Raw genomic sequence first — 20,361 nt, 5'->3', positions numbered from 1 at the left:
ATATGGAAGCATCTTTAGTCAGTCTGTTTGAGGTATTAATAACATATAGTGTGCAGGGACAGAGATGCTAAACAACCTGTAATGCATGCACAGAAAAGAATTTTCTTGTCCAAACTGCCAGACTTCTGCTGAGAAACTGAAATGAATCCAGATGTTGTAGTACACACCAGTATCTTTGGAACCTCCTTGTCTTATGCCAGAAGTCTTACATTCTTTCACCTTGTTTTAATTTCTTGATCTTTTTGGCCCTGAGTTAACATCAATTGTTGTTGAAACCGTAGACACTTTTTTTTTTTTTAAAGAGACAGGGTGTCATTATGTTACCGAGGCTGATCTTGAACTCCTGAGCTCAAGTGATCCTCCCATCTTGGCCTCCTAAAGTGCTGAGATTCAGGTGTGAGCCACCATGCCTGGCCTATATAAGTCACATTTTATTTATTTTTTTTTTTGAGGCGGAGTCTCACTGTGTCGCCCAGGCTGGAGTGCCGTGGCGCGATCTCAGCTCACTACAACCTCCGCCTCCCAGGTTCATGGGATTCTCCTGTCTCAGCATCCTGAGTAGCTAGGATTACAGATGCACGCCACTACACCTGGCTAATTTTTGTATTTTTAGTAGAGACGAAGTTTCACCATGTTGGTCAGGCTGGTCTTGAACTCCTGACGTCGTGATCCACCTGCCTCAGCCTCCCAAAGTGCTGGGATTACAAGCGTGAGCCCCCGCGCCTGGCTATAAGTCACATTAAAAAAAAATTGAAAACATTTTTTTTTTTAGAGACAGGGTCTCACTTTGTCGCCTGGACTAGAGTGCAGTGGCACAGTCTTAGCTCACTGCAAGTCAGACTCCTGGGCTCCTCCACACTCAGCCTCCTGAGTAGCTACCTGGGACTACAGGTTTGTGCCACTACTCCTGGCTAAACTTTTTGTTTTTTATTTTTTGTAGAGTTGAGGTCTCACTATGCTGCCCCGGCTGGCCTCCAACTCCTGGACTGAAGCTGTCCTCCTGCCTAAACCTCCCAAAGTGCCGAGATTACGCTTGCGCCACTGCACATGGCCATCTCTTGTGGATTTTGACATTTACATAATCAAAGCACTTAAAAAAACCAGCTTTATTGAGCTATAATTTACAGTCCGTGTAATTCACCCACTGAAAAGGGTATACAATTCAGTAGTTTTTAGTATATTCACAGAGTTGTGCAACCATCATTACAGTCAGTTTTAGAACATTTTCATCGTTCCAAATAGCAGTTGCTCCACATTTTCCCCCAATTCACCAGCCTAGGGAACCACTTAATCTACTTCTTTGTGTTATAAATTTGCCTGTTCTTCATATTTCATATAAATGGGAATCATGCAGCTTGTGGTTTTATGTGACTGGCTTCTTCTGCTTAGGGTGATGTTTTCAAGGCTCATTCATGTTTTAGTATGTTACAGGATTTCATTCCTTTTTAGGTGAAATAATACTTCATTGTATGGAAATACCACATTTTATTTTATTTATTTTAATTTAATTTAATTTTCGTTTTTGAGACAGAGTCTCACTGTGTGGCCCAGGCTGGAGTGCAGTGGCGTGATCTTGGCTCACTGCAACCTCCGCCTCCTGGGTTCCAGTGATTCTCACGCCTTAGCCTCCCGAGTAACGAATTACAGGCGCACACCACCACGCCCGGCTGATTTTCGTGTGTGTGTGTGTGTGTGTGTGTGTGTGTGTGTTTTTGAGACAGAGTCTCGCTCTGTCGTCCAGACTGGAGTGCAGTGGTGCGATCTTGGCTCACTGCAACCTCTGCCTCCCGGGTTCAAGCGATTCTCCTGCCTCAGCCTCCCGAGTAGCTGGGACTATAGGCATGTGCCACCACACCCAGCTAATTTTTTGTATTTTTAGTAGAGTTGGGGTTTCACCGTGTCAGCCAGGCTGGTCTCTATCTCCTGACCTTGTGATCCTCCTGCCTTAGCCTCCCGAAGTACTGGGATTACAGGAATGAGTCACTGCGCCTGGCCTGATTTTTATATTTTTAGTAGAGATGGGTTTTCACCATGTTGGCCAAGCTGGTCTCGAACTCTGGACCTCGGGATCTGCCCACCTTGGCCTCCCAAAGTGCTGGAATTATAGGCGTGAGCTGCTGCACCTGGCTGAAATACGCATTTTATTTACCCATTCATCACATGATGGATATTTAAGTTGTCAGTTTTTGGCTATTATGAATAATGTTGCAGTGAATATCTGTATACGAGTTTTTGTATGGACATATTCATTTCTCTTGACTATATGTCCAAAGGTAGAATTGCTATGTTATATGTTATTCTGTGTTTAACATTTTAAGGAACTGCCAGACTTTTCCAAAGTCGCCATTTTACATTTGCACCAGCAATGCATGAGGGTTACAGTTTCTCCTTACTGATGCCTCATTATCTTCTTTTAAAAAGCTGGACACCATTGATCGGATCATTATCTTTTTGATTATAGCAGTAGTAGTGGGCCTTGACCTCCAGGGCTCAAGCAGTCCTCTCACCTCAGCCTCCCAAGTAGCTGGGACCACAGGCGTGTGCCATCACACCTGACTAACTTTTTCTATTTTTGGTAGAGATGGGTTTTCGCCATGTTACCCAGGCTGGTCTTGAACTCCTGAGCTCAGGCAAACTGCCCGCCTCAGCCTCCCAACATGCTGGGATTACAGGTGAGAGCCGCCATGCCAGGCCCCTTAATCTCAGAAAGTAGTTTAGCAGTGTATTTAATTTAATTTAATTACTTAATTTTTTTTCTTTTTTTTTTTGAGACAGAGCCTTGTTCTGTCGCCAGGCTGGAGTGCAGTGGCGCAATCTTGGCTGACTGCAACCTCTGCCTCCTGGGTTCACACGATTCCCCTGCCTCAGCCTCCCGAGTAGCTGGGATTACAGGCGTGCACCATCACGTCTGGCTAATTTTTTGAATTTTAGTAGAAACGGGGTTTCGCCATGTTGGCCAGGCTGTCTTGAACTCCTGACCTCAGGTGATCCTCCCGCCTCAGCCTCCAAAAATGCTATTACAGGTGTGAGCCACGTGAGCCACCGTGCCTGGCCTTATTTTATTTTTTGAGACAGAGTCTCTGTCACCCAGGCTGCAGTGCAGTGGTGCACTCTCCTCACTGCAACCTCCGCCTCCTGGATTCAAGTGATTCTTGTGCCTCAACCTCCTGAGTAGCTGGGACCACAGGCATGTGCCACGGTACGCCTGGCTAATTTTTTATATTTTTAGTAGAGATGGGGTTTGCTGTGTTGGCCAGGCTGGTCTTGAACTCCTGGCCCCAAGTGATCCGCCCACCTCGACCTCCCAAAGTGCTGGCATTACAGGTGTGAGCTACCACATTTGGGCCTTACAGTGTATTTTAAAACTCTTCATTTTCCTTCCTTTCCCACCAGGCACTTCTGTGCACAGTACTCACTTATCTAATTGTGCGCTTGCTTAGAAATTCCAGGGGCTATTTTTTGTTGTTTGTTTGTTTGAGACGAAGTCTTGCTCTGTCACCCAGGTTGGAGTGCAGTGGGGTGATCTCAGCTCACTGTAGCCTCTACCTCCTGAGTTCAAGCGATTTTTCCAGGGGCTAATTTTAAAACAAATCAGGCATAGAGATTCAGCTGTGGAATCCTCCTGCTTAGGAGGAGTTACAGATAGTCTACCACCACCAGGCTAAAGTCAAGATGATGCCAGCTGTACCACCGGCTTACTCAAGATAGCCATTGAAACAAGGCATGCAGACTAGGCGCAGTGGCTCACACCTGTATTCCCAGCACTTTGGGAGGCTGAGGTAGGCGAATTACTTGAGGCCAGGAGTTTGAGACCAGCCTGCTCATCATGGTGAAACCCAGCTCTATTAAAAATATAAAAGTTAGCCAGGCTTGGTGGTGACCGCCTATAATCCCAGCTACTTAGGAGGCTGAGGCACAAGAATCGCTTGAGCCCAGGAGGCAGAGGTTGCAGTGAGCTGAGATTGCACCACTGCACTCCAGCCTGGGTGACAGAGCAAGACTCACATACATACATACATACAAACATACATACATACATACGGCATGCAGACCTGTACCCTGCTGCACCACTCCCGTATGTTTTTTATACCAAGTTTTTCTTCTTAAACCCCTTCACTCAGCCCGAAAAAACTGAAATGGTTCCTTTGAGGCTTGAGCTGGGCTATTTTCCCATTTACTAACACTTAAGTAAAAGCTACTTTCCTTTTACCACACCATACTTTGACTGCTGAGTGGCAAACGGCCAAACTTGAGTTGGGTACTTTATTTATCCTGGTGTGGTACCTCTGCTCTTTGAGCAAGCTGTTGTGGACGTGATAGAGGCTCACTATTCTTTGCCTGCTGCCCTGTGGTAGAGCTTCTGCCGCAGGAGTGGTGCCTGGCTGGAAGAAGAGAGCCCTAGACCTCTAGCTGTGTTTGCCTGGTACAGAATTTCTGCAGCATATAGCTGGGGTGTATGAGAAATACTGGCTGGCTGGCTACCCGTTCTGGGGAGAAACCGTAGCCCTTGGCTGGGAGTTAGGGTGAGAGAGAGCCCTGTGTTCTTGGCTGTTATGTCCCTGGAGTAGAGCTTCCTCACATTGTGGGGTAGGGCTGGGTTTGTGGCTCAAAAGTCACAGATTCTTACTATTCCTTCCAAGATTTAGTAATATTTGTCACATAGATGTTTCTGTATTTGCTGTATGTGGTTAAGACATTTTCCAGAGACTTTGAGCTTTTTATAATTTTCACCAGTTAGGGTTGTATCCCTGAGGAGAGGGTCTGTGGAGCTACTTATGTCATCATTCCAGAAATATTCTTTCTCTTCTAATTCTTTTAAACTGGAAGTTAGGCCCAGTCTTGGTTAGATTAATGTTGACCGTTTTTGATGTTTCAGAGGCGAGACTGTGGGCTGCGTATTTCATCATATCAGGAGGCACTTAAGGTCAAGTTGTGTTGTTGTTGTTGATAACTGAATTTACTCTGTTGGTTAAGCTGGCGACTGAAGATGGATTTCTTTATTTTAAAGATTTGTTTATTCATTACAATTAGCAAGTAATCTGTGGAGTGATACTTGGACACATTGGGAACATTCTGTTCCCCAACAACTGTTCTTTCATTTAATGGTTTTAGCATGGGTTATTTACCCATGCCTGAATAAATTATTTCACTTTGGGAACCTTTTTATTTTGGAACACTCTTCTTCGGTTTTTACTCTAATTTTGGCACCTTTTTGTTTTTTTTTAAAGTCAGTCTACTTAAAGTGTTGGCATTTAGTAGACTTGCTGGGGTTATTGTATGTGTGAAATGCCCTAAAACTAATGACAAACACAGATAATACAAATATTCTGAAGAACATTGTTATGTATGGCTGAAATTGAAGTCACTGCAGGTCTGATAAATCTGTTAGTAGCAGGTAAAGATGCTGAGTTTTCTTTTGTTTACTTGTTTCTTTTAATGAGCATTTTTATGTTTCCAACTGTAGGCACGTTCGTATATTGGTTCTGTGTGGGAGATATACTCTGGGCGCCAACTGGTATGGTAGAAATGTACTTTTCACAATTTGTTTTAACAATAAGAGTAGCTTCCTCTGCCTCTCACCCCAGTAGCCCACAGATTTTGGGTAGACAACAGAGACTCTTCTGATTCTTATCCTAACAACTACTACAGTGTCTGGCACAAAATAGGTGCCCCAAAAATGTATGAACTGAGCTCTTCCCCGCCAGACTGGATGGGCTTCTTAGGAGCAAGGATCAAAGCAAGGGGAGGACCTGGATGGGGCAGATACTGGAAGGAGGCAGGGATGGGAAACTCTAGCAGATTCCACTAGAACAGGAAAAATGGTGAGGGTAAGGATTGCTTTGCTGTGTGCATTTATGTTCTCTGCACAATCTTTGCTCTAGGGGAAAATTGCTTTGAGGGTTGGCAGTAGTCAGTGATTTTTTTAGGAATAGCCCAAAACAAGGCTGTGACTTTTATCTTTATTTCTTTGGTGGAGGGGGTGGGATGAGGACGAGTTCTGGTAGAGCTTTTTTCCTTTCATATGTTGATAGCAATATATTTATGTTCTTCCTATCCTGCGTCTATTTTTATACCTATATGAAAAGCCTAGACACCTTATTTTGCCCCATTTGTTCCTGCCCTTTTCTCCAACTTCATTTTCCGCCACTTTCCCCTTTTCTCACTAAGTGTCAGTCATGTTGGCTTTCTTCAGATTGTTTCTAATTGCAAGGCCTTTTTTCTAGTTGTTTTCCCCGTCTGAAGCTCTGCCTTCTGATCCTCGCATGGGTTTCTCTTGTCATTCACGTCTCTCATAAATGTCACTTCTCAGAAGCCTTCACTGAATACCCAGTCTAAAGTGACACACTCAGTTGCAGTCAGTCTTTTTTGTTTGTTTGTTTGTTTTGAGACAGGGTTTCTCTGTTGCCCAGGCTGGAGTGCAGTGGCGTGATCACAGCTCACTGTATCCTGGACCTCCCGGGGCTCAGGTGATCCTCCCACCTTAGCCTCCTTAGTAGCTGGGACTACAAGTGCACACCACACCTGGGTAATTTTTGTATTTTCTGTAGAGACGGGATTTTGCTCTGTTGCCCAGGTGGGTCTTGAAGTCCTGGGCTCAGGCGATCTGTCCGCCTCAGCCTCCCAAAGTGCTGGGATTAACAGGTGTGAGCCACCACACCTGGCCATGAGATGTGCTTTAAGTGTAAAATATACACAGGATTTTGAAGATTTAGTATTAAAAGTAAAATATCTCAGTATATTTAAAAAATATTGGTTACATGTTGCAATGATAACATTTTGGATGTATTGAGTCAAATACACTATTAGGCCTGGTGCAGTGGCTTACACCTGTAATGCCAGAACTTCAGGAGGCTGAGGCGGGCGGATCATTTGAGGTCAGGAGTTTGAGACCATCCTGGCCAATATGGTGAAACCCAGTCTCTACTAAAAATACAAAAATTAGCTGGGCGTGGTGGCTCGTGCCTGTAGTTGCAGCTACTTGGGAGGCTAAGGCAGGAGAATCACTTGAACCCGGGAGGCAGAGGTTGCCATGAGCTGAGATTGCACCACTGCACTGTAGCCTAGGCAACAGAGTGAGACGCTGTCTCAAAAAAAAAAAATATATATATATGTATATATATATATCAGAGCAGCTGTAGTAAAATATATATATTAGGATTAATTTTACATACTTCTTTTTACTACTTAACGTGGCTGCTAGAAAATGTAAAATTAGGCCAGATGCCATGGCTCATGCCTGTAATCCCAGCACTTGGGGAGGGATTGCTTGAGCCTAGAAGTTTGAGACCAGCCTGGGCAACAAAGCGAGACCTTGTCTCTACAAAAAATAAGAATAATAATAATAAAAAAATTAGCTGGGCCTGGTGGTGCATGTCTGTGTTCCCAGCTACTTAGGAGGCTGAGGTGGAAAGATCACTTGAGACCGCGGCTGCTGTGAGCAGTGATCACGTCACTGTGTTACAGCCTGGGTGACAGAAATTTAAAATCTTAATCTGGGCTGCGCATGGTGGCTCGCGCCTGTAATCCCGGCACTTTGGGTGGCCAAGGACCTGGCAGGCAGAGGTTGCAGTGAGCCGAGATCGTGCCACTGTACTCCAGCCTGGGCAACAGAGCAAGACTCGGTCTCAAAAAAAAAAAAAACCTCAATCTGGCCAGGCATGGTGGTTCATGCCTGTAATCCCAGCACTTTGGGAGGCCGAGGCAGGCGGATCACCTGGGGTCAGGAGTTTGAGACCAGCCTGGCCAACGTGGTGAAACCCCGTCTCTACTAAAAATACAAAAATTAGCTGGGCTTGGTGGTGTGCGCCTGTAATCCCAAATACTGGGGAGGCTGAGGCAGGAGAATCGCTTGAACCCGGGAGGTGGAGTGAGTTGAGATTGTGCTGTTGCACTCCAGCCTGGGTGACAGAGTGAGACTCGATGTCTCAAAAAATAAATCAAAATCAAATCAAATCTTAATCCAACTCTATCAGTAACTTGGTATTTTTCAGATTCTAGTTATTAGGCCCTTTTTAAGATGGTACAATGAAATTTTTGTGTTTTTGATTAGCCCTGCTTTACTTACATAGGTTTTGAAATGGTTGATTTTCCCTAAAAGGTAATCTAGGTCAGATTTCTTGTTGAATCAACATTTGGAATCTTGCCATTTCACTGCAATTTAATTGTAATTATTTTAACAAAGGAATTCATTTGCTTTGGGTATATTCTTTATAGGCTAATAACTTTCAGACTTTTACTGTCTGGAACATTCTTCGGTCACAGAGATAGCCACTGTCACTAAGCTGTATCAATACAGTACAACGCTATTCCCTGTCACCCCTGCACTGAGAAATTCGACTTATTTTCTGTCAATATTTTTAGCTTTCAATTTTAATCCTTATATTTTGTACGTGTATATTGTGAATAACTATACATACTTGCTAAGTATAGAATTGTATATACAATTTTGGGGGCGATTAGAAACAGAATCCCGGAGAATTCAACAAAATCAAGAAATTGTGTGTTTGTTGAATGGCTTCAGCTACATAGTATAGGATTAGATGACCCAGCCCTTAAGATCCTTTCTGACTTAGGTTTTAGATTTTTGTTTAATAGGTCAGTTTGGCTTTTTTCCCCATAGCATTTCATTTTGTATGTTTCTTAAAATGATTTGGAGATGTACCATTGGTGGCACGTAAGATGATGTTGGAGAGTACTTTACTAACAAGTCAAAGCAATTCTTTTGCAGTTTTCTTTTCTTCCTTCTGATTTTGTCAAGGATAAAGTTAGGTGTTACTTACTGTATGGTTTAATACTTTTATAACACTTATTAATCTCCTTTTTAAAACGAAGACAGAAGGCATTATGCTTAGTCTTGGGCACGTAATGGTACTTACTCAGAATTTAGAAACTTTGAAGTTTGTGTGTGTATCTCCCCTCCCTCAATTTATTATCTTCTATTTATGGAACAATGAAAGAGAGTTTCCTTTAGGAATAAATTGATTTAAGCAAAAATAATTTGATTATGAATTTTAAGGATGAGTATGGGGTATACTTAGAAAAGATAGAAAGGCAGAACATGAAGGATTAGATGAATGGGAGTAATTCAGAACATGAAAGCTTTTTGTCTCCATTTATTTTACTGTTAATTTTTTATTACTTGTAATACATATTCAAGTATGTTAACTTATCATTGCCAGGTTTCCATGGATCTCAATAGTGCCAGCACTGTTGTTCTTCAGGTCTTAACACAGGCCACCAGTCAGGATACTGCTGTGTTAAAACCAGCTGAGGAGCAGTTGAAGCAGTGGGAGACACAGCCAGGTTTCTATTCAGTGTTGCTGGTAAGTTGTTCTAAAATTGTTTGCTTTTCTTTTTAATAAAATGAGACAACATTAATTTGTTTTAAAACCCTAGTTTTATTGGTAGTTTAGTGAAATAGATTCAAATGTTTGGCTGCTGATGCCTTTGCCATTATCTTATTACTTTATGACTTCTTAAGGGTGTTAAATAAATATTTATTGATAAATATAAAAATAAGCTAGGTATATGTAGCATCTGCTCAGAAGGCAAAACTGTGATGATTTTCAGTTTTAGTATGTTAAAAGTGTCTACTATCAGGACTCTAGGTAGCACTCTTTCATATTTTGTCTTTATCCCTACCCCAGGTAATTTATGTTGTCATAGTTGTTCAGGTCTCCACATTGCAGCATCAATGTCAGGTGTACCGTGTATTTCACTTTAAAATGTTTTCTTTTCTCATCTAAAAATTTCATTCTCTTGACACAGCTGATGTTTTCTTGGATATAATGGGAAATTGTATAATTAATTAACAATATGTGCTTTAAATAAACCTTTATTGGAGTTCAAAGTTTTTGACTAATTAATCAAAATTATTTTCTCAATGCCAGAATGAAAGAAGTCTTTTTGTGTTGAACACTTTCCTTATACTTTTCTTCTGAGAAATTGAGAACTCTGATTACTGTTTGAGGTTTAGCTTCTGGTCAGGGCAACAAAGCTCCCCGTTGCGTTAAAAACTGACTCAGTATTTGTGACCAGGTCATAGAATCAGAGCAAAATTGTTTATTATATCTTGCAAAATAAAATAAATGATAGCAGTTGTCATATATATTTTAACTTGTTGGCTAAAAAAGTTTGAGTTGTTGGTTAAATTGAAGAAGATATTGTTCATGACAGTAAGGGAAATTGTTTAAAGTCAGACTTGTTATCCTGAATATAACGAAAAAGATGGCTGTTTGGCTCAGTAACAGAATCGTAAAAAAAAAAAAGATTGATTTTAAAAGATACTAAAGAAAACATCTTATTCTTTATGTAATCCTAGCATCATGTTTGTAAATTTTAGGCATAGTATAAATCTTTAGAAAATCTCTTGAGTAGGGCCGGGTGCAGTGGCTCACTCCTGTAATCCCAGCACTTTGGGAGGCCAAGGGGGGTGGATCACCTGAGGTCAGGAGTTTGAGACCAGCCTGACCGACATGCTGAGACCCCATCTCTACTGAAAATACAAAATTAGCCAGGTGTGGTGGCGCACGCCTGTAGTCGCAGCTATTCATGAGGCTGAGGCAGGAGAATCGCTTGAACTCAGGAGGCGGAGGTTGCAGTGAGCTGAGATCGTGCCATTGTACTCCAGTCTGGGCAGCAAGAGCGAAACTCCATCTCAAAAAAAAAAAGGGGGGGGAGCAGCGGGGCCAGGTGTGGTGGCTTATGCCTGTCATCCCAGCACTTTGGGAGGCCAAGGCGGGCGAATCACGTGACCAGGAGATTGAGACCATCCTGACTAACACGGTGAAATCCCGTCTCTACTAAAAATACAAAAAATTAGCCAGGCATGGTGGCGGGCGCCTGTAGTCCCAGCTACTTGGGAGGCTGAAGCAGGAGAATGGTGTGAACCCAGGAAGCAGAGCTTGCAGTGAGTGGAGATTGCACCACTGCATTCCAACCTGGGCGACAGAGTAAGACTCCATCTCAAAAAAAAAAAAAAAAAAAAAATCTCTTGAGTATCTTTACTCTCCTTACGCTTATTTAAATGAATATGCTCTATAATTATTATAGTCTTGTGCTTTTTCTGGCCAAAATATAAAACACTTTCAGAATTTCTTATTTTAATTACTGCTGGACCTTAAAAACCAATAGGCATTGCTTAACTGTTGTCTTTTTATGTATTAATAACTATACCTTATTAATAATACTAAGTGCGTAGGTTTTTTTTTTTTTGAGACGTCTCGCTCTGTTGCACAGGCTGGAGTGCAGTGGGGTGATCTAGGCTCACTGCAAGCTCCGCCTCCGAGGTTCACGCCATTCTCGTGCCTCAGCCTCCCGAGTAGCTGGGACTACAGGTGCCCGCCACCACGCCTGGCTAATTTTTTTGTATTTTTAGTAGAGATGGGGTTTCACCGTGTTAGCCAGGATGGTCTCAATCTCTTGACCTTGTGATCCGCCTGCCTTGGCCTCCCAAAGTGCTGGGATTACAGGCGTGAGCGACTGCGCCTGGCCCAGTCTTTTTTTTTTTTTTTTTAAGTAGAGACAGGGTCTTGCTTTGTTGACTGATGTCAAACTCCTGGGCTCAAATGATCCTCCCACCTTGGCCTCCGAATGTCTTTATTTTTATTACCTGTAATTTTCTTCTTAGAGGGATATAACATTTCTTTTAGATGGAACAGATTATATTTACAGTAGATTAAAAAGCTGCTGTGTTTTAGTCTTCCTTTTCCCCCTGTACTCGCTATCTAGGTACATTTGATCTTACCTAGCTGTCCATTCTAGTCAGGAGACTCCTGTATTTGTATACATGATCTCAGGCTTATGTTCTAGTCCTGTTTTTCAGAGTACTTATAGGACGTTTCTACTTGGATTGACATCTGCAGCTTGACTTTTCTTATTTTTGTAAGTGTATTTGAGATAGACTGAGTGAGATCCACCAACTTCCACAATATTCCCACATTACTTCCATTCATTCACTCATTTGCTCAATAGAAAGTTAGGAAGTTTCTGCTTTGCCAGGCACTGTGCTAGATTCTAGGCGTAAGACAAGACTCAATCTAGTATAGAAGGTGGACATGTAAAGTGTGAAGATCAAATGTGATTAATGTGGTAAAAGAAGTGCATGTTTTATAATGGAGACCCAAAAGAGGGACTTGCACCCAGTTGCCAGTGGTTCGAAGGAATAAATGTGAGTTACACAACTATATTTGTAATCTTTTTTCTTTTTTTTTGTATTTAGACATGATTTTCTAAAATTGGCTGTATAGTGTTCGTCCCTTTTTTTTTTTTTTTTTTTTTTAAATCTGAGGTGGAGTCTCGCTGTGTTGCCCAGGCTGGAGTGCAGTGGTGTGATCTCAGCTCACTGCAACTTCTGCCTCCTGGGTTCAAGCGATTCTCCTGCCTCCGCTTCCTGAGTAGCTGGGATTACAGGCGCCCTCCCACCATGCCTAGCTAATTTTTTGTATTTTTAGTAGAGACAGGGTTTCACCATGTTGGCCAGGCTGGTCTCTAATTCCTGACCTCAAATAATCTGTCCACCTCGGCCTCCCAAAGTGCTGGGATTACAGGCGTGAGCCACTGCGCCCAGCCTGCATTCCTTTTTAAAAAAATACTTGGCTGATCACAGTGGCTCACCCCTGTAATCCTAGCACTTTGGGAGTCCAGGGCAGGTGGATCACCTGAGGTCAGGCGTTCAAGACCCACCTGGCCAACATGGTGAAAGCCCGTCTTTGCTAAAAACACAAAAATTAGCCGGGAGTGGTGGTGCATGCCTGTAATCCCAGCTATTCGGGAGGTTGAGGAAGGAGAATCGCTTGAACCCGGGAGGTAGAGGTTGCAGTGAGCCAAGATTGCGCCACTGCACTCCAGTCAGTGCAACGGGAGTGAGACTCCATCTCAAAAAAAAAAACTTATAAATGTTTTTCTATAGCAAAGGACATACTTCCACATCATTTTTGGCTTTGGTGTTTTCCTATACAAGGTTTAAGAGGTCACCTTTGGGAATTTGAGTTGTTTTTGGTCTGAGACATAGTATAATTATAGTCATTATTATTATTTGGATTAACATAATGAATACTTTTTTTGAGTAATGGTTAATGTTGAGTTGAGATTATTCACATCACATGTAGCTTTATCTCTCTTGTTTTTTGAGACAGAGTTTCACTCTTGTTGCCCAGGATGGAGTGCAATGGTGCGATCTCAGCTCACAGCATCCTCTCCCCTCCGGGGTTCAAGTGATTCTCCTGCCTCAGCCTCCCAAGTAGCTGGGATTACAGGCATGCGCAACCATGCCTGGCTAATTTTGTATTTTTATAGAAACGGGATTTCTCCATGTTGGTCAGGCTGGTCTTGAACCTTTGACCTCAGGTGATTTGTCCCCCTCGGCCTCCCAAAGTGCTGGGATTACAGGCATGAGCCACTGTGCCTGGCCTTTTTTTTTTTTTTTTTTAATGGGACAGAGTTTTGCTCTTGTTGCCCAGGCTGGAGTGCAGTGGTGCAATCTCTGCTCACTGCAACCTCCGCCTCCTGGGTTCAAGCAATTCTCCTGCCTCAGCCTACTAGCAGCTGGGATTATAGATGTGCGCTACCACACCCAGCTAATTTTTTGTATTTTTAGTAGAGATGGGGTTTCATCATTTTGGCCAGGCTGGTCTCGAACTCCTGACCTCATGGTGATCCACCTGCCTCGGCCTCCCAGAGTACAGGGATTACAGGCATGAACCACCATGCCCGGCCGCTTTATATCTCTTAAAAATGTTCTGCTATCAAACTTTCTTTTTTTTTTGAGACAGAGTCTCACTCTGTCACCAGGTTGGAGCACAGTGGCGCGATCTCGGCTTACTGCAACCTCCACCTTCCTGGTTCAAGCTATTCTCCTGCCTCAGCCTCCCGAGTAGCTGGTATTACAGGCATGCGCCACCACGCCCAGCTAATTTTTGTATTTTTAGTAGAGATGGGGTTTCACCATGTTGGCCAGGATAGTCTCGATCTCCTGACCTCGTGATTCGCCTGCCTCGACCTCCCAAAGTGCTGGGATTACAGGCGTGAGCCACCGCGCCCAGCTTTATCAAACTTATTTACAAGGATAATTGTTTTGATAAGGAGGGTACTATGAAATAGTTTTATTTCATAGCATGTATTAACAACCCCGGGGCCTTGACTCCTTAGAATCTTTGAATCTATGCTGTAGTGGGCCTACTTTTTCTAATTTGGAAGTTATATATTTTATTGAATATGTATGGGCTTATGGTATTCATTTGAAAAATAATTAGGTTTGCTTGTTTCTGAATTTAATTTTTTTACTAGGGGAATTTTCAAACACACCTTAAAGCAGAATAGTACAATGACTCTACATGTCTGTTACTCAGCTTTGAACAGTTAACATACAACTCAGCAGGTATACTTCTTATATGAATTGTAGAACTATATATACTTCATAAATATCGATATGATATATGTAGTGATAGAACATAAACAAATTTAATTAAAAGATCTGTCCAGGCTGGGTGTGGTGGCTCATGCCTGTAATCCCAGCACTTTGGGAGGCCAAGGCGAATGGATCACCCGAGGTCAGGAGGTCGAGACCAGCCTGGCCAGCATGGTGAAACCCTGTCTCTACGAAAAAAAAAATACAAAAAATTAGCTGGGCTTGGTGGCAGGCACCTGTAACCCCAGCTACTTGGGAGGCTGAGGCAGGAGAATCGCTTGAACCTGGGAGGCGGAGGTTGCAGTGAGCCGAAATCGTGTCATTGCACTCCAGCCTGGGCGACGAGAGTGAAACTGTCTCAAAAAACAAAAAAAACAAAACAAAGATCTGTCCATACTTTATTGTGGGTACATTAATTATACTTTTTACTTATTCCGTGCTAATTCTAATATTATGTTTTTTATTTATAGAATATTTTCACCAACCACACTTTGGATATAAATGTAAGGTGGCTTGCTGTACTGTATTTTAAACATGGAATTGATCGCTACTGGAGACGTGTAGCACCTCAGTAAGTTCCATCACTTCCCCTATTCCTTGAGTATAATCCTTCCCAAATTCAGGAAGGTGTAAGAATGTACTTGTTTATGTAAAAGGATGTGTTAGCGCTTACTTCTGCAGCACATATACTAAAATTGGAGCAATACAGACGATTAGCATGGTCTCTGTGCAAGGATGATGTGGAGATTTGTGAAGTGTTTGATATTTTAAAAAAATGCAAAAAAAGTGTTTACTACTGAATAAGTGTTCTATTTAGTTAATGACAAATCAACAGCTATATTATTGTTTTCTTCATGGTTTTCCGTTTGAGTGTGTGTGTGTGTGTGCGTGTGTGCGCGTGTGCGTGTGATGTTGGCCCTCTGCTTGCAAGGATCATGCTGAGTGAGTCATGTTGAACAAAAGCCCTCTGTTTTAGTCCTACCCACTTAAAAGGCTGAGGCAGGAGGATTGCTTGAGCACAGGAGTTTGAGATCATCCTGGGCAACATGGAGAGACCCCATCTCAAGAAAAAAGAGAAATATAAGGTTAGGATTTGGAAAAAAAAAAAGCCATTCAGAAGGAAATCCCAGGTCAACTCTGAACCAGCTAGGTGTTAATTTCTGAGTCTTATGCATTCTTTCTCTATGGTGGGGATGGAGTAGTATACATTTGTAATCACATTAGTATTCAGTTATAACTGCTATGTACGTGGTTAACAGATTTAGTAGTTAATTTTACATGTTATATAATCAATGCAAAATCATTGTAGACATGACCCTGGGATTTGTTTGATAGAAAATATGGTAGTGAATTTTGCTTAAGAAGTAACATAATCTGTGTTTTCCAGTAGATGGCACTATAGCTCTCTAAATTCTTAAAAGCCGTAAGACCTTTTTTCTCAGTCTGAATACTTCAAAATGCATATAAAACATATCCTTGAATAATATTGGAAACAACAAGAATATTTTCAGGCTGCACTTGGGATACTATATTATGGCTTAAAGCAGACATGTCTTTTTCTTTTTTTTTTTTTTTTTGAGACGGAGTCTCGCTCTGTTGCCCAGGCTGGAGTGCAATGGCACGATCTCGGCCCACTGCAAGCTCCGCCTCACGGGTTCAGGCCATTCTGCCTCAGCCTCCCGAGTAGCTGGGACTACAGGTGCTTGCCATCTTGCCCCGCTGATTTTTTGTGTTTTTAGTAGAGCCAGGGTTTCACTGTGTTAGCCAGGATGGTCTCGATCTCCTGACCTGGTGATCCGCCCGCCTTGGCCTCCCAAAGTGCTGGGATTGCAGGTGTGAGCCACTGTGCCCGGCCGGAGTAATTTTTTACATAGGATTAATTCATAATTTTGGAGAGAAATATGGTAAGTAGTGATGAGAAAATGTGCATTATTTGTTTATAGGCAATGGCCCAGCAGCACTTTTCTACTGCTTTGTCCAATTAAATTTTACGTGTCTCCTAAAATTCATTTTGTTTTAGTGGTTATATAAAGGATACAATTATAAATGATTGTCTTGGCTGGGCACGGTGGCTCACACCTGTAATCCCAGCACTTTGGGAGGTCGAGGATCACCTGGGGTCAGGAGTTCGAGACCAGCCTGCCCAACATGGCGAAACCCCACCTCTTCTAAAAATACAAAAATTAGCCAGGCGTGGTGGCGGATGCCTGTAATCCCAGTTGCTGGGGAGGGTGACACAGGAGAATCACTTGAACCTGGGAGGTAGAGGTTGCCGTGAGCCAAGAACGTGCCACTGCACTCCAGCCTGGGCGACACAGTGAGACTATGTCTCAAAAGAGAGAGAGAGAGAGACATATATATGTGTATATATATATAAACATACATGTAAATATATATATAAATGGTTGTTTTGAAGGGAAAGTAAATTATTAAATATTTCATGTTGTACTTTTACATAATGAATTAGAACCTAGAATTTAGCTTCAATTTAAAAAGTTATGAGATAATTTATACAATATTAGGTAGTTAAATCCCAAGCTGTCTCTTTTAGTGTATATTGAAATAAAAGCTGGAAAGGAGAGGATGCTGGAGCACGAGTGGCAGTTTAGTAATTGAACTTATAAACTTAAGACTTTTTAAAAAGTTGCTTGTTTCTGTACTTACCAGTTTCATTTTATATAGATCCTACTCTTAACCATTTTCACAGAATGAGAATTAACTAACAAGCTTGTTACCATTACCATATACATTGCAGTGTATCTGGGTCCTAATTAATTAAATACTGTCCAATTTCTGCTTGACATATAGTTTCAATTCATCTAATGATAACATGCATAAAATTAAAGGTGGAATGTTAATTATTATTGGAGAATTGTTAAAGATGTGAATTTTCTTCAGGTTAATGGCTTGTTTCTTTAATATGTATACAATCCCTGACTTATGGTTGTTTGATTTGATGATTTTTTTTTTACTTCACTATGATGCGAAAACAATATATATGTATTCAGTAGAAACTGTACTTCAAGTGCCCATACAACCATTCTATTTTTCACTTTCAATACAGTATTTTTCATTTTCAGTACAGTGTTCAATAAATTAACATGAGATATTTATTACTTTATTATAAAATAGGCTTTGTGTTGGATGCTTTTGCCCAGCAGTAGGCAAATGTAAGTGTTCTGAGCATGTTTGAGGTAAGTTAGGCTAAGATATGATGTTCAGTAGGTTAGATATATTAAATAAATTTTTGACTTACAACATTTTGTATTTACTGTGGGTTTATCAGGAGGTAACCCCATCGTAAGTCAGTATCATCTGTATATTTTTTTGCATAATCTATTTTGATAGATAGTCATTGTACACTTTTATTGTAGTTAGAGTTATGCAAACTGCTGAACCTGGCTCCTTGGCATAAAAGAAAGTTCAATTACAAGTTTAAAGCAAAATATTGTAGGAGAACACATTATGTCAGGGGTTTGATAGTAGAAGGGAACTATTAAAGTTGGAAAGTATAGCATAGTCATAAAAGGATTAGAGAGATCATTTTTAATGACCTGAATGTTTATCTTAATCTTGTTTTCTCATTTGTTTATTAACTTTGAGTAAGTCATTAAGGTTTTAAAATACTTTCTTTGAAGTGTAATGTATAACAGACTTTAAAACAGTACACAAATGAAGGGTGTAGTTTGAATGTTTATAATGCAAAGACACCTGTGTAACTGCCACTTGGAACTAGATAGAACACTTATAGCACTCCAGAAACTTTTGCACACATGTGTATTTTATTACTATTTATAGTCACATGTGTGTTCAACTTTAGTAGATATTGTTAATTTTCTTGGCTGGTTGTACGAGGTTGCACTTCCACAGCAACATACAAGTGTTTGTATTTGCTCTGCATTCTTATCAGCACTTGGTCTGATCTTTCATTTTAGTCATTCTGGTGAGCTTAGTAATTTTAGTTTGCATTTTCTTTATGAATGATGAGTACTTTTTAATGTACTTATTGGTCATTGGGATATCCTCTATTGTGAAGGGTCTGTTATTTGCACATTTAAAAAAATTGGGTTATCTTATTGATTTATGAGACTTTTATTTTGGATACGAGTCCTTTGTCAAATATACGTATTACAAATATCTTCTCCTAGGCCAGGTGCAGTGGCTCATGCCTGTAATCCCAGCACTTTGGGAGGCCGAGGCGGGCAGGTCGCCTGAGGTCAGGAGTTCGAGACCAGCCTGGCCAACATGATGACACTCCATCTCTACTAAAAATACAAAAACTGGCTGGACATGGTAGTGTAAGCCTGTACTCCCAGCTACTGAACCGGCTGAGGCAGAAGAATCTCGAACCTGGGAGGCAGAGGTTGCAGTGAGCTGAGATCATGCCACTGTACTCCAGCCTGGGCAACAGAGCGAGACTCTGACTGCAAAAAAAAAAAAAAAAATCAACTTTGTGACTTGCCTTTCACTTTCTTCATGATGTCTTTTGATGAACAGAAGCCCTTAATTTTAATGAAGTTTAATTTAATTACCTATGATTATTTCTTTTGGTTCATAATTTTAATTTTTTTTTTTTTTAAGAAGACAGGGTTTTGTTCTGTTGCCCAGGCTAGAGTGCAGTGATGCAATCATAGCTCAGTGTAACCTCTAACTCCTGGGCTCAAGCAGCCCTTCTGCCTCAGCCTCCTGAGTAGCTGTGACTACATGTGTGTGCCGCCAGTGGCTAATTTTTAAATTTTTTTTGTAGAGATGGGGTCTTGCTATGTTGCCCAGTCTAGTCTTGAACTCCTGACTGCAAGTGACCCTCCCACCTTGGCCTTCCAAAATGCTGGGATTTACAGGCGTGAGCCAGTGCCCCCAGCCTATTTATGAAATTTTTGCTCAACCTGTGGTCATGAAAATACTCTGTTTTCTACTGAAAGCTTTGTTTTCCTTTTCTATTTTAGGTGTATGATCTATCTGGAATTTATTCTTGTACAAGGTGCTTATGTGAAGTAGGGACATGTGTTCTTTCTCCATTGCATTATGATTGTACCCTTGTTTTTTTATTCTTTTTTTTTTTTTTTTTTTTTTTGAGACAGGGTCTTGCTCTGTCACCCAGGCTGGAGTGCAGTGGTGCCATCATGGCTCACTGCAACCTCGACTTCTCAGGCTCCAGTGATCCTCCCACTTCAGCCTCTGGAGTAGCTGGGACCACAGGTGCGTGCCACCATGCCTGGCTAATTTTTGTATTTTTTGGTAGAGACAGGGTTTCGCCATGTTGATCAGACTGGTCTCGAACTCCTGAGCTCAAGCAGTCCAACTCTCTTGGCCTCCCAAAGTGCTGGTATTACAGTCATGAGCCACCACGCTCGGCTTTGGATTTGTTTTTCCATCCAATTTTATCATAAATGTCTTTTAATTTTGGTATTATGCCCATTTGTACTTAATGTAATTACTAATATATTGGGATTAAATCTGCCCACACTTTGTTCTTTTTCTTTTTTTTTTCGAGACAGAGTCTTGCTCTGTTGTCCAGGCTGGAATACAGTGACACCATCTCAGCTCACTGCAGCCTCTGCCTCCCAGATCCAAGCAGTTCTCATACCTCAGCTTCCCGAGTAGCTGGGATTACAAGCGTGAGCCACCACGCCCAGCTAAATTTTGTATTTTTAGTAGAGACAGGGTTTTGCCATGTTGTCCAGGCTGGTATTGAACTCCTGGCCTCAAGTGATCTTCCTGCCTCGGCCTCCCAGAGTGCAGGGATTACAGGCGTGAGCTACTGTGTCCAGCCTCACACTTTGTTTTCTGTGTGTCTTGTTATTTGTCCCCTTTTTTTTCTTTCTTGCTTTACTTTGGATTACAGTAGTTTCTTCTTATCTGCAGGTGATAGGTTCCAAGACTCCCAGTGGATGCCAGAAACTGCAGATAGTCCTGAGTCCTTTATTTAGTATGTTTTTTTTTTTTTTCAGTCT

At 41.6% G+C, this 20,361-nt stretch overlaps 1 protein-coding gene and 1 non-coding gene across 10 annotated transcripts in view; both read left to right on the top strand.

Moving 5' to 3' along the window:
• The window catches only part of IPO11 (importin 11), a 221,483-nt gene that overhangs the window by 24,059 nt on the left and 177,063 nt on the right, over window positions 1-20,361 (top strand). For all 9 annotated transcript variants that reach the window (XM_063811213.1, XM_054684345.2, XM_054684346.2 and 6 more), the window contains exons 2-3: window positions 9,180-9,323; window positions 14,878-14,978. In XM_063811213.1, the coding sequence (XP_063667283.1) occupies window positions 9,180-9,323; window positions 14,878-14,978 (245 nt within the window). The remainder of the gene's footprint in view (window positions 1-9,179; window positions 9,324-14,877; window positions 14,979-20,361) is intronic.
• LOC112207325 (U6 spliceosomal RNA) lies at window positions 15,073-15,177 on the top strand. The gene has a single exon (XR_002941754.2). It is a non-coding gene; the product is annotated as a U6 spliceosomal RNA (small nuclear RNA).

This window comes from Pan troglodytes, chromosome 4 (assembly GCF_028858775.2).
Source record: "Pan troglodytes isolate AG18354 chromosome 4, NHGRI_mPanTro3-v2.0_pri, whole genome shotgun sequence".
NCBI classification, from domain to species: domain Eukaryota; kingdom Metazoa; phylum Chordata; class Mammalia; order Primates; family Hominidae; genus Pan; species Pan troglodytes.
Note: the sequence above shows the minus strand (reverse complement) of the source record. Positions and strands in the feature narration are given on the sequence as shown.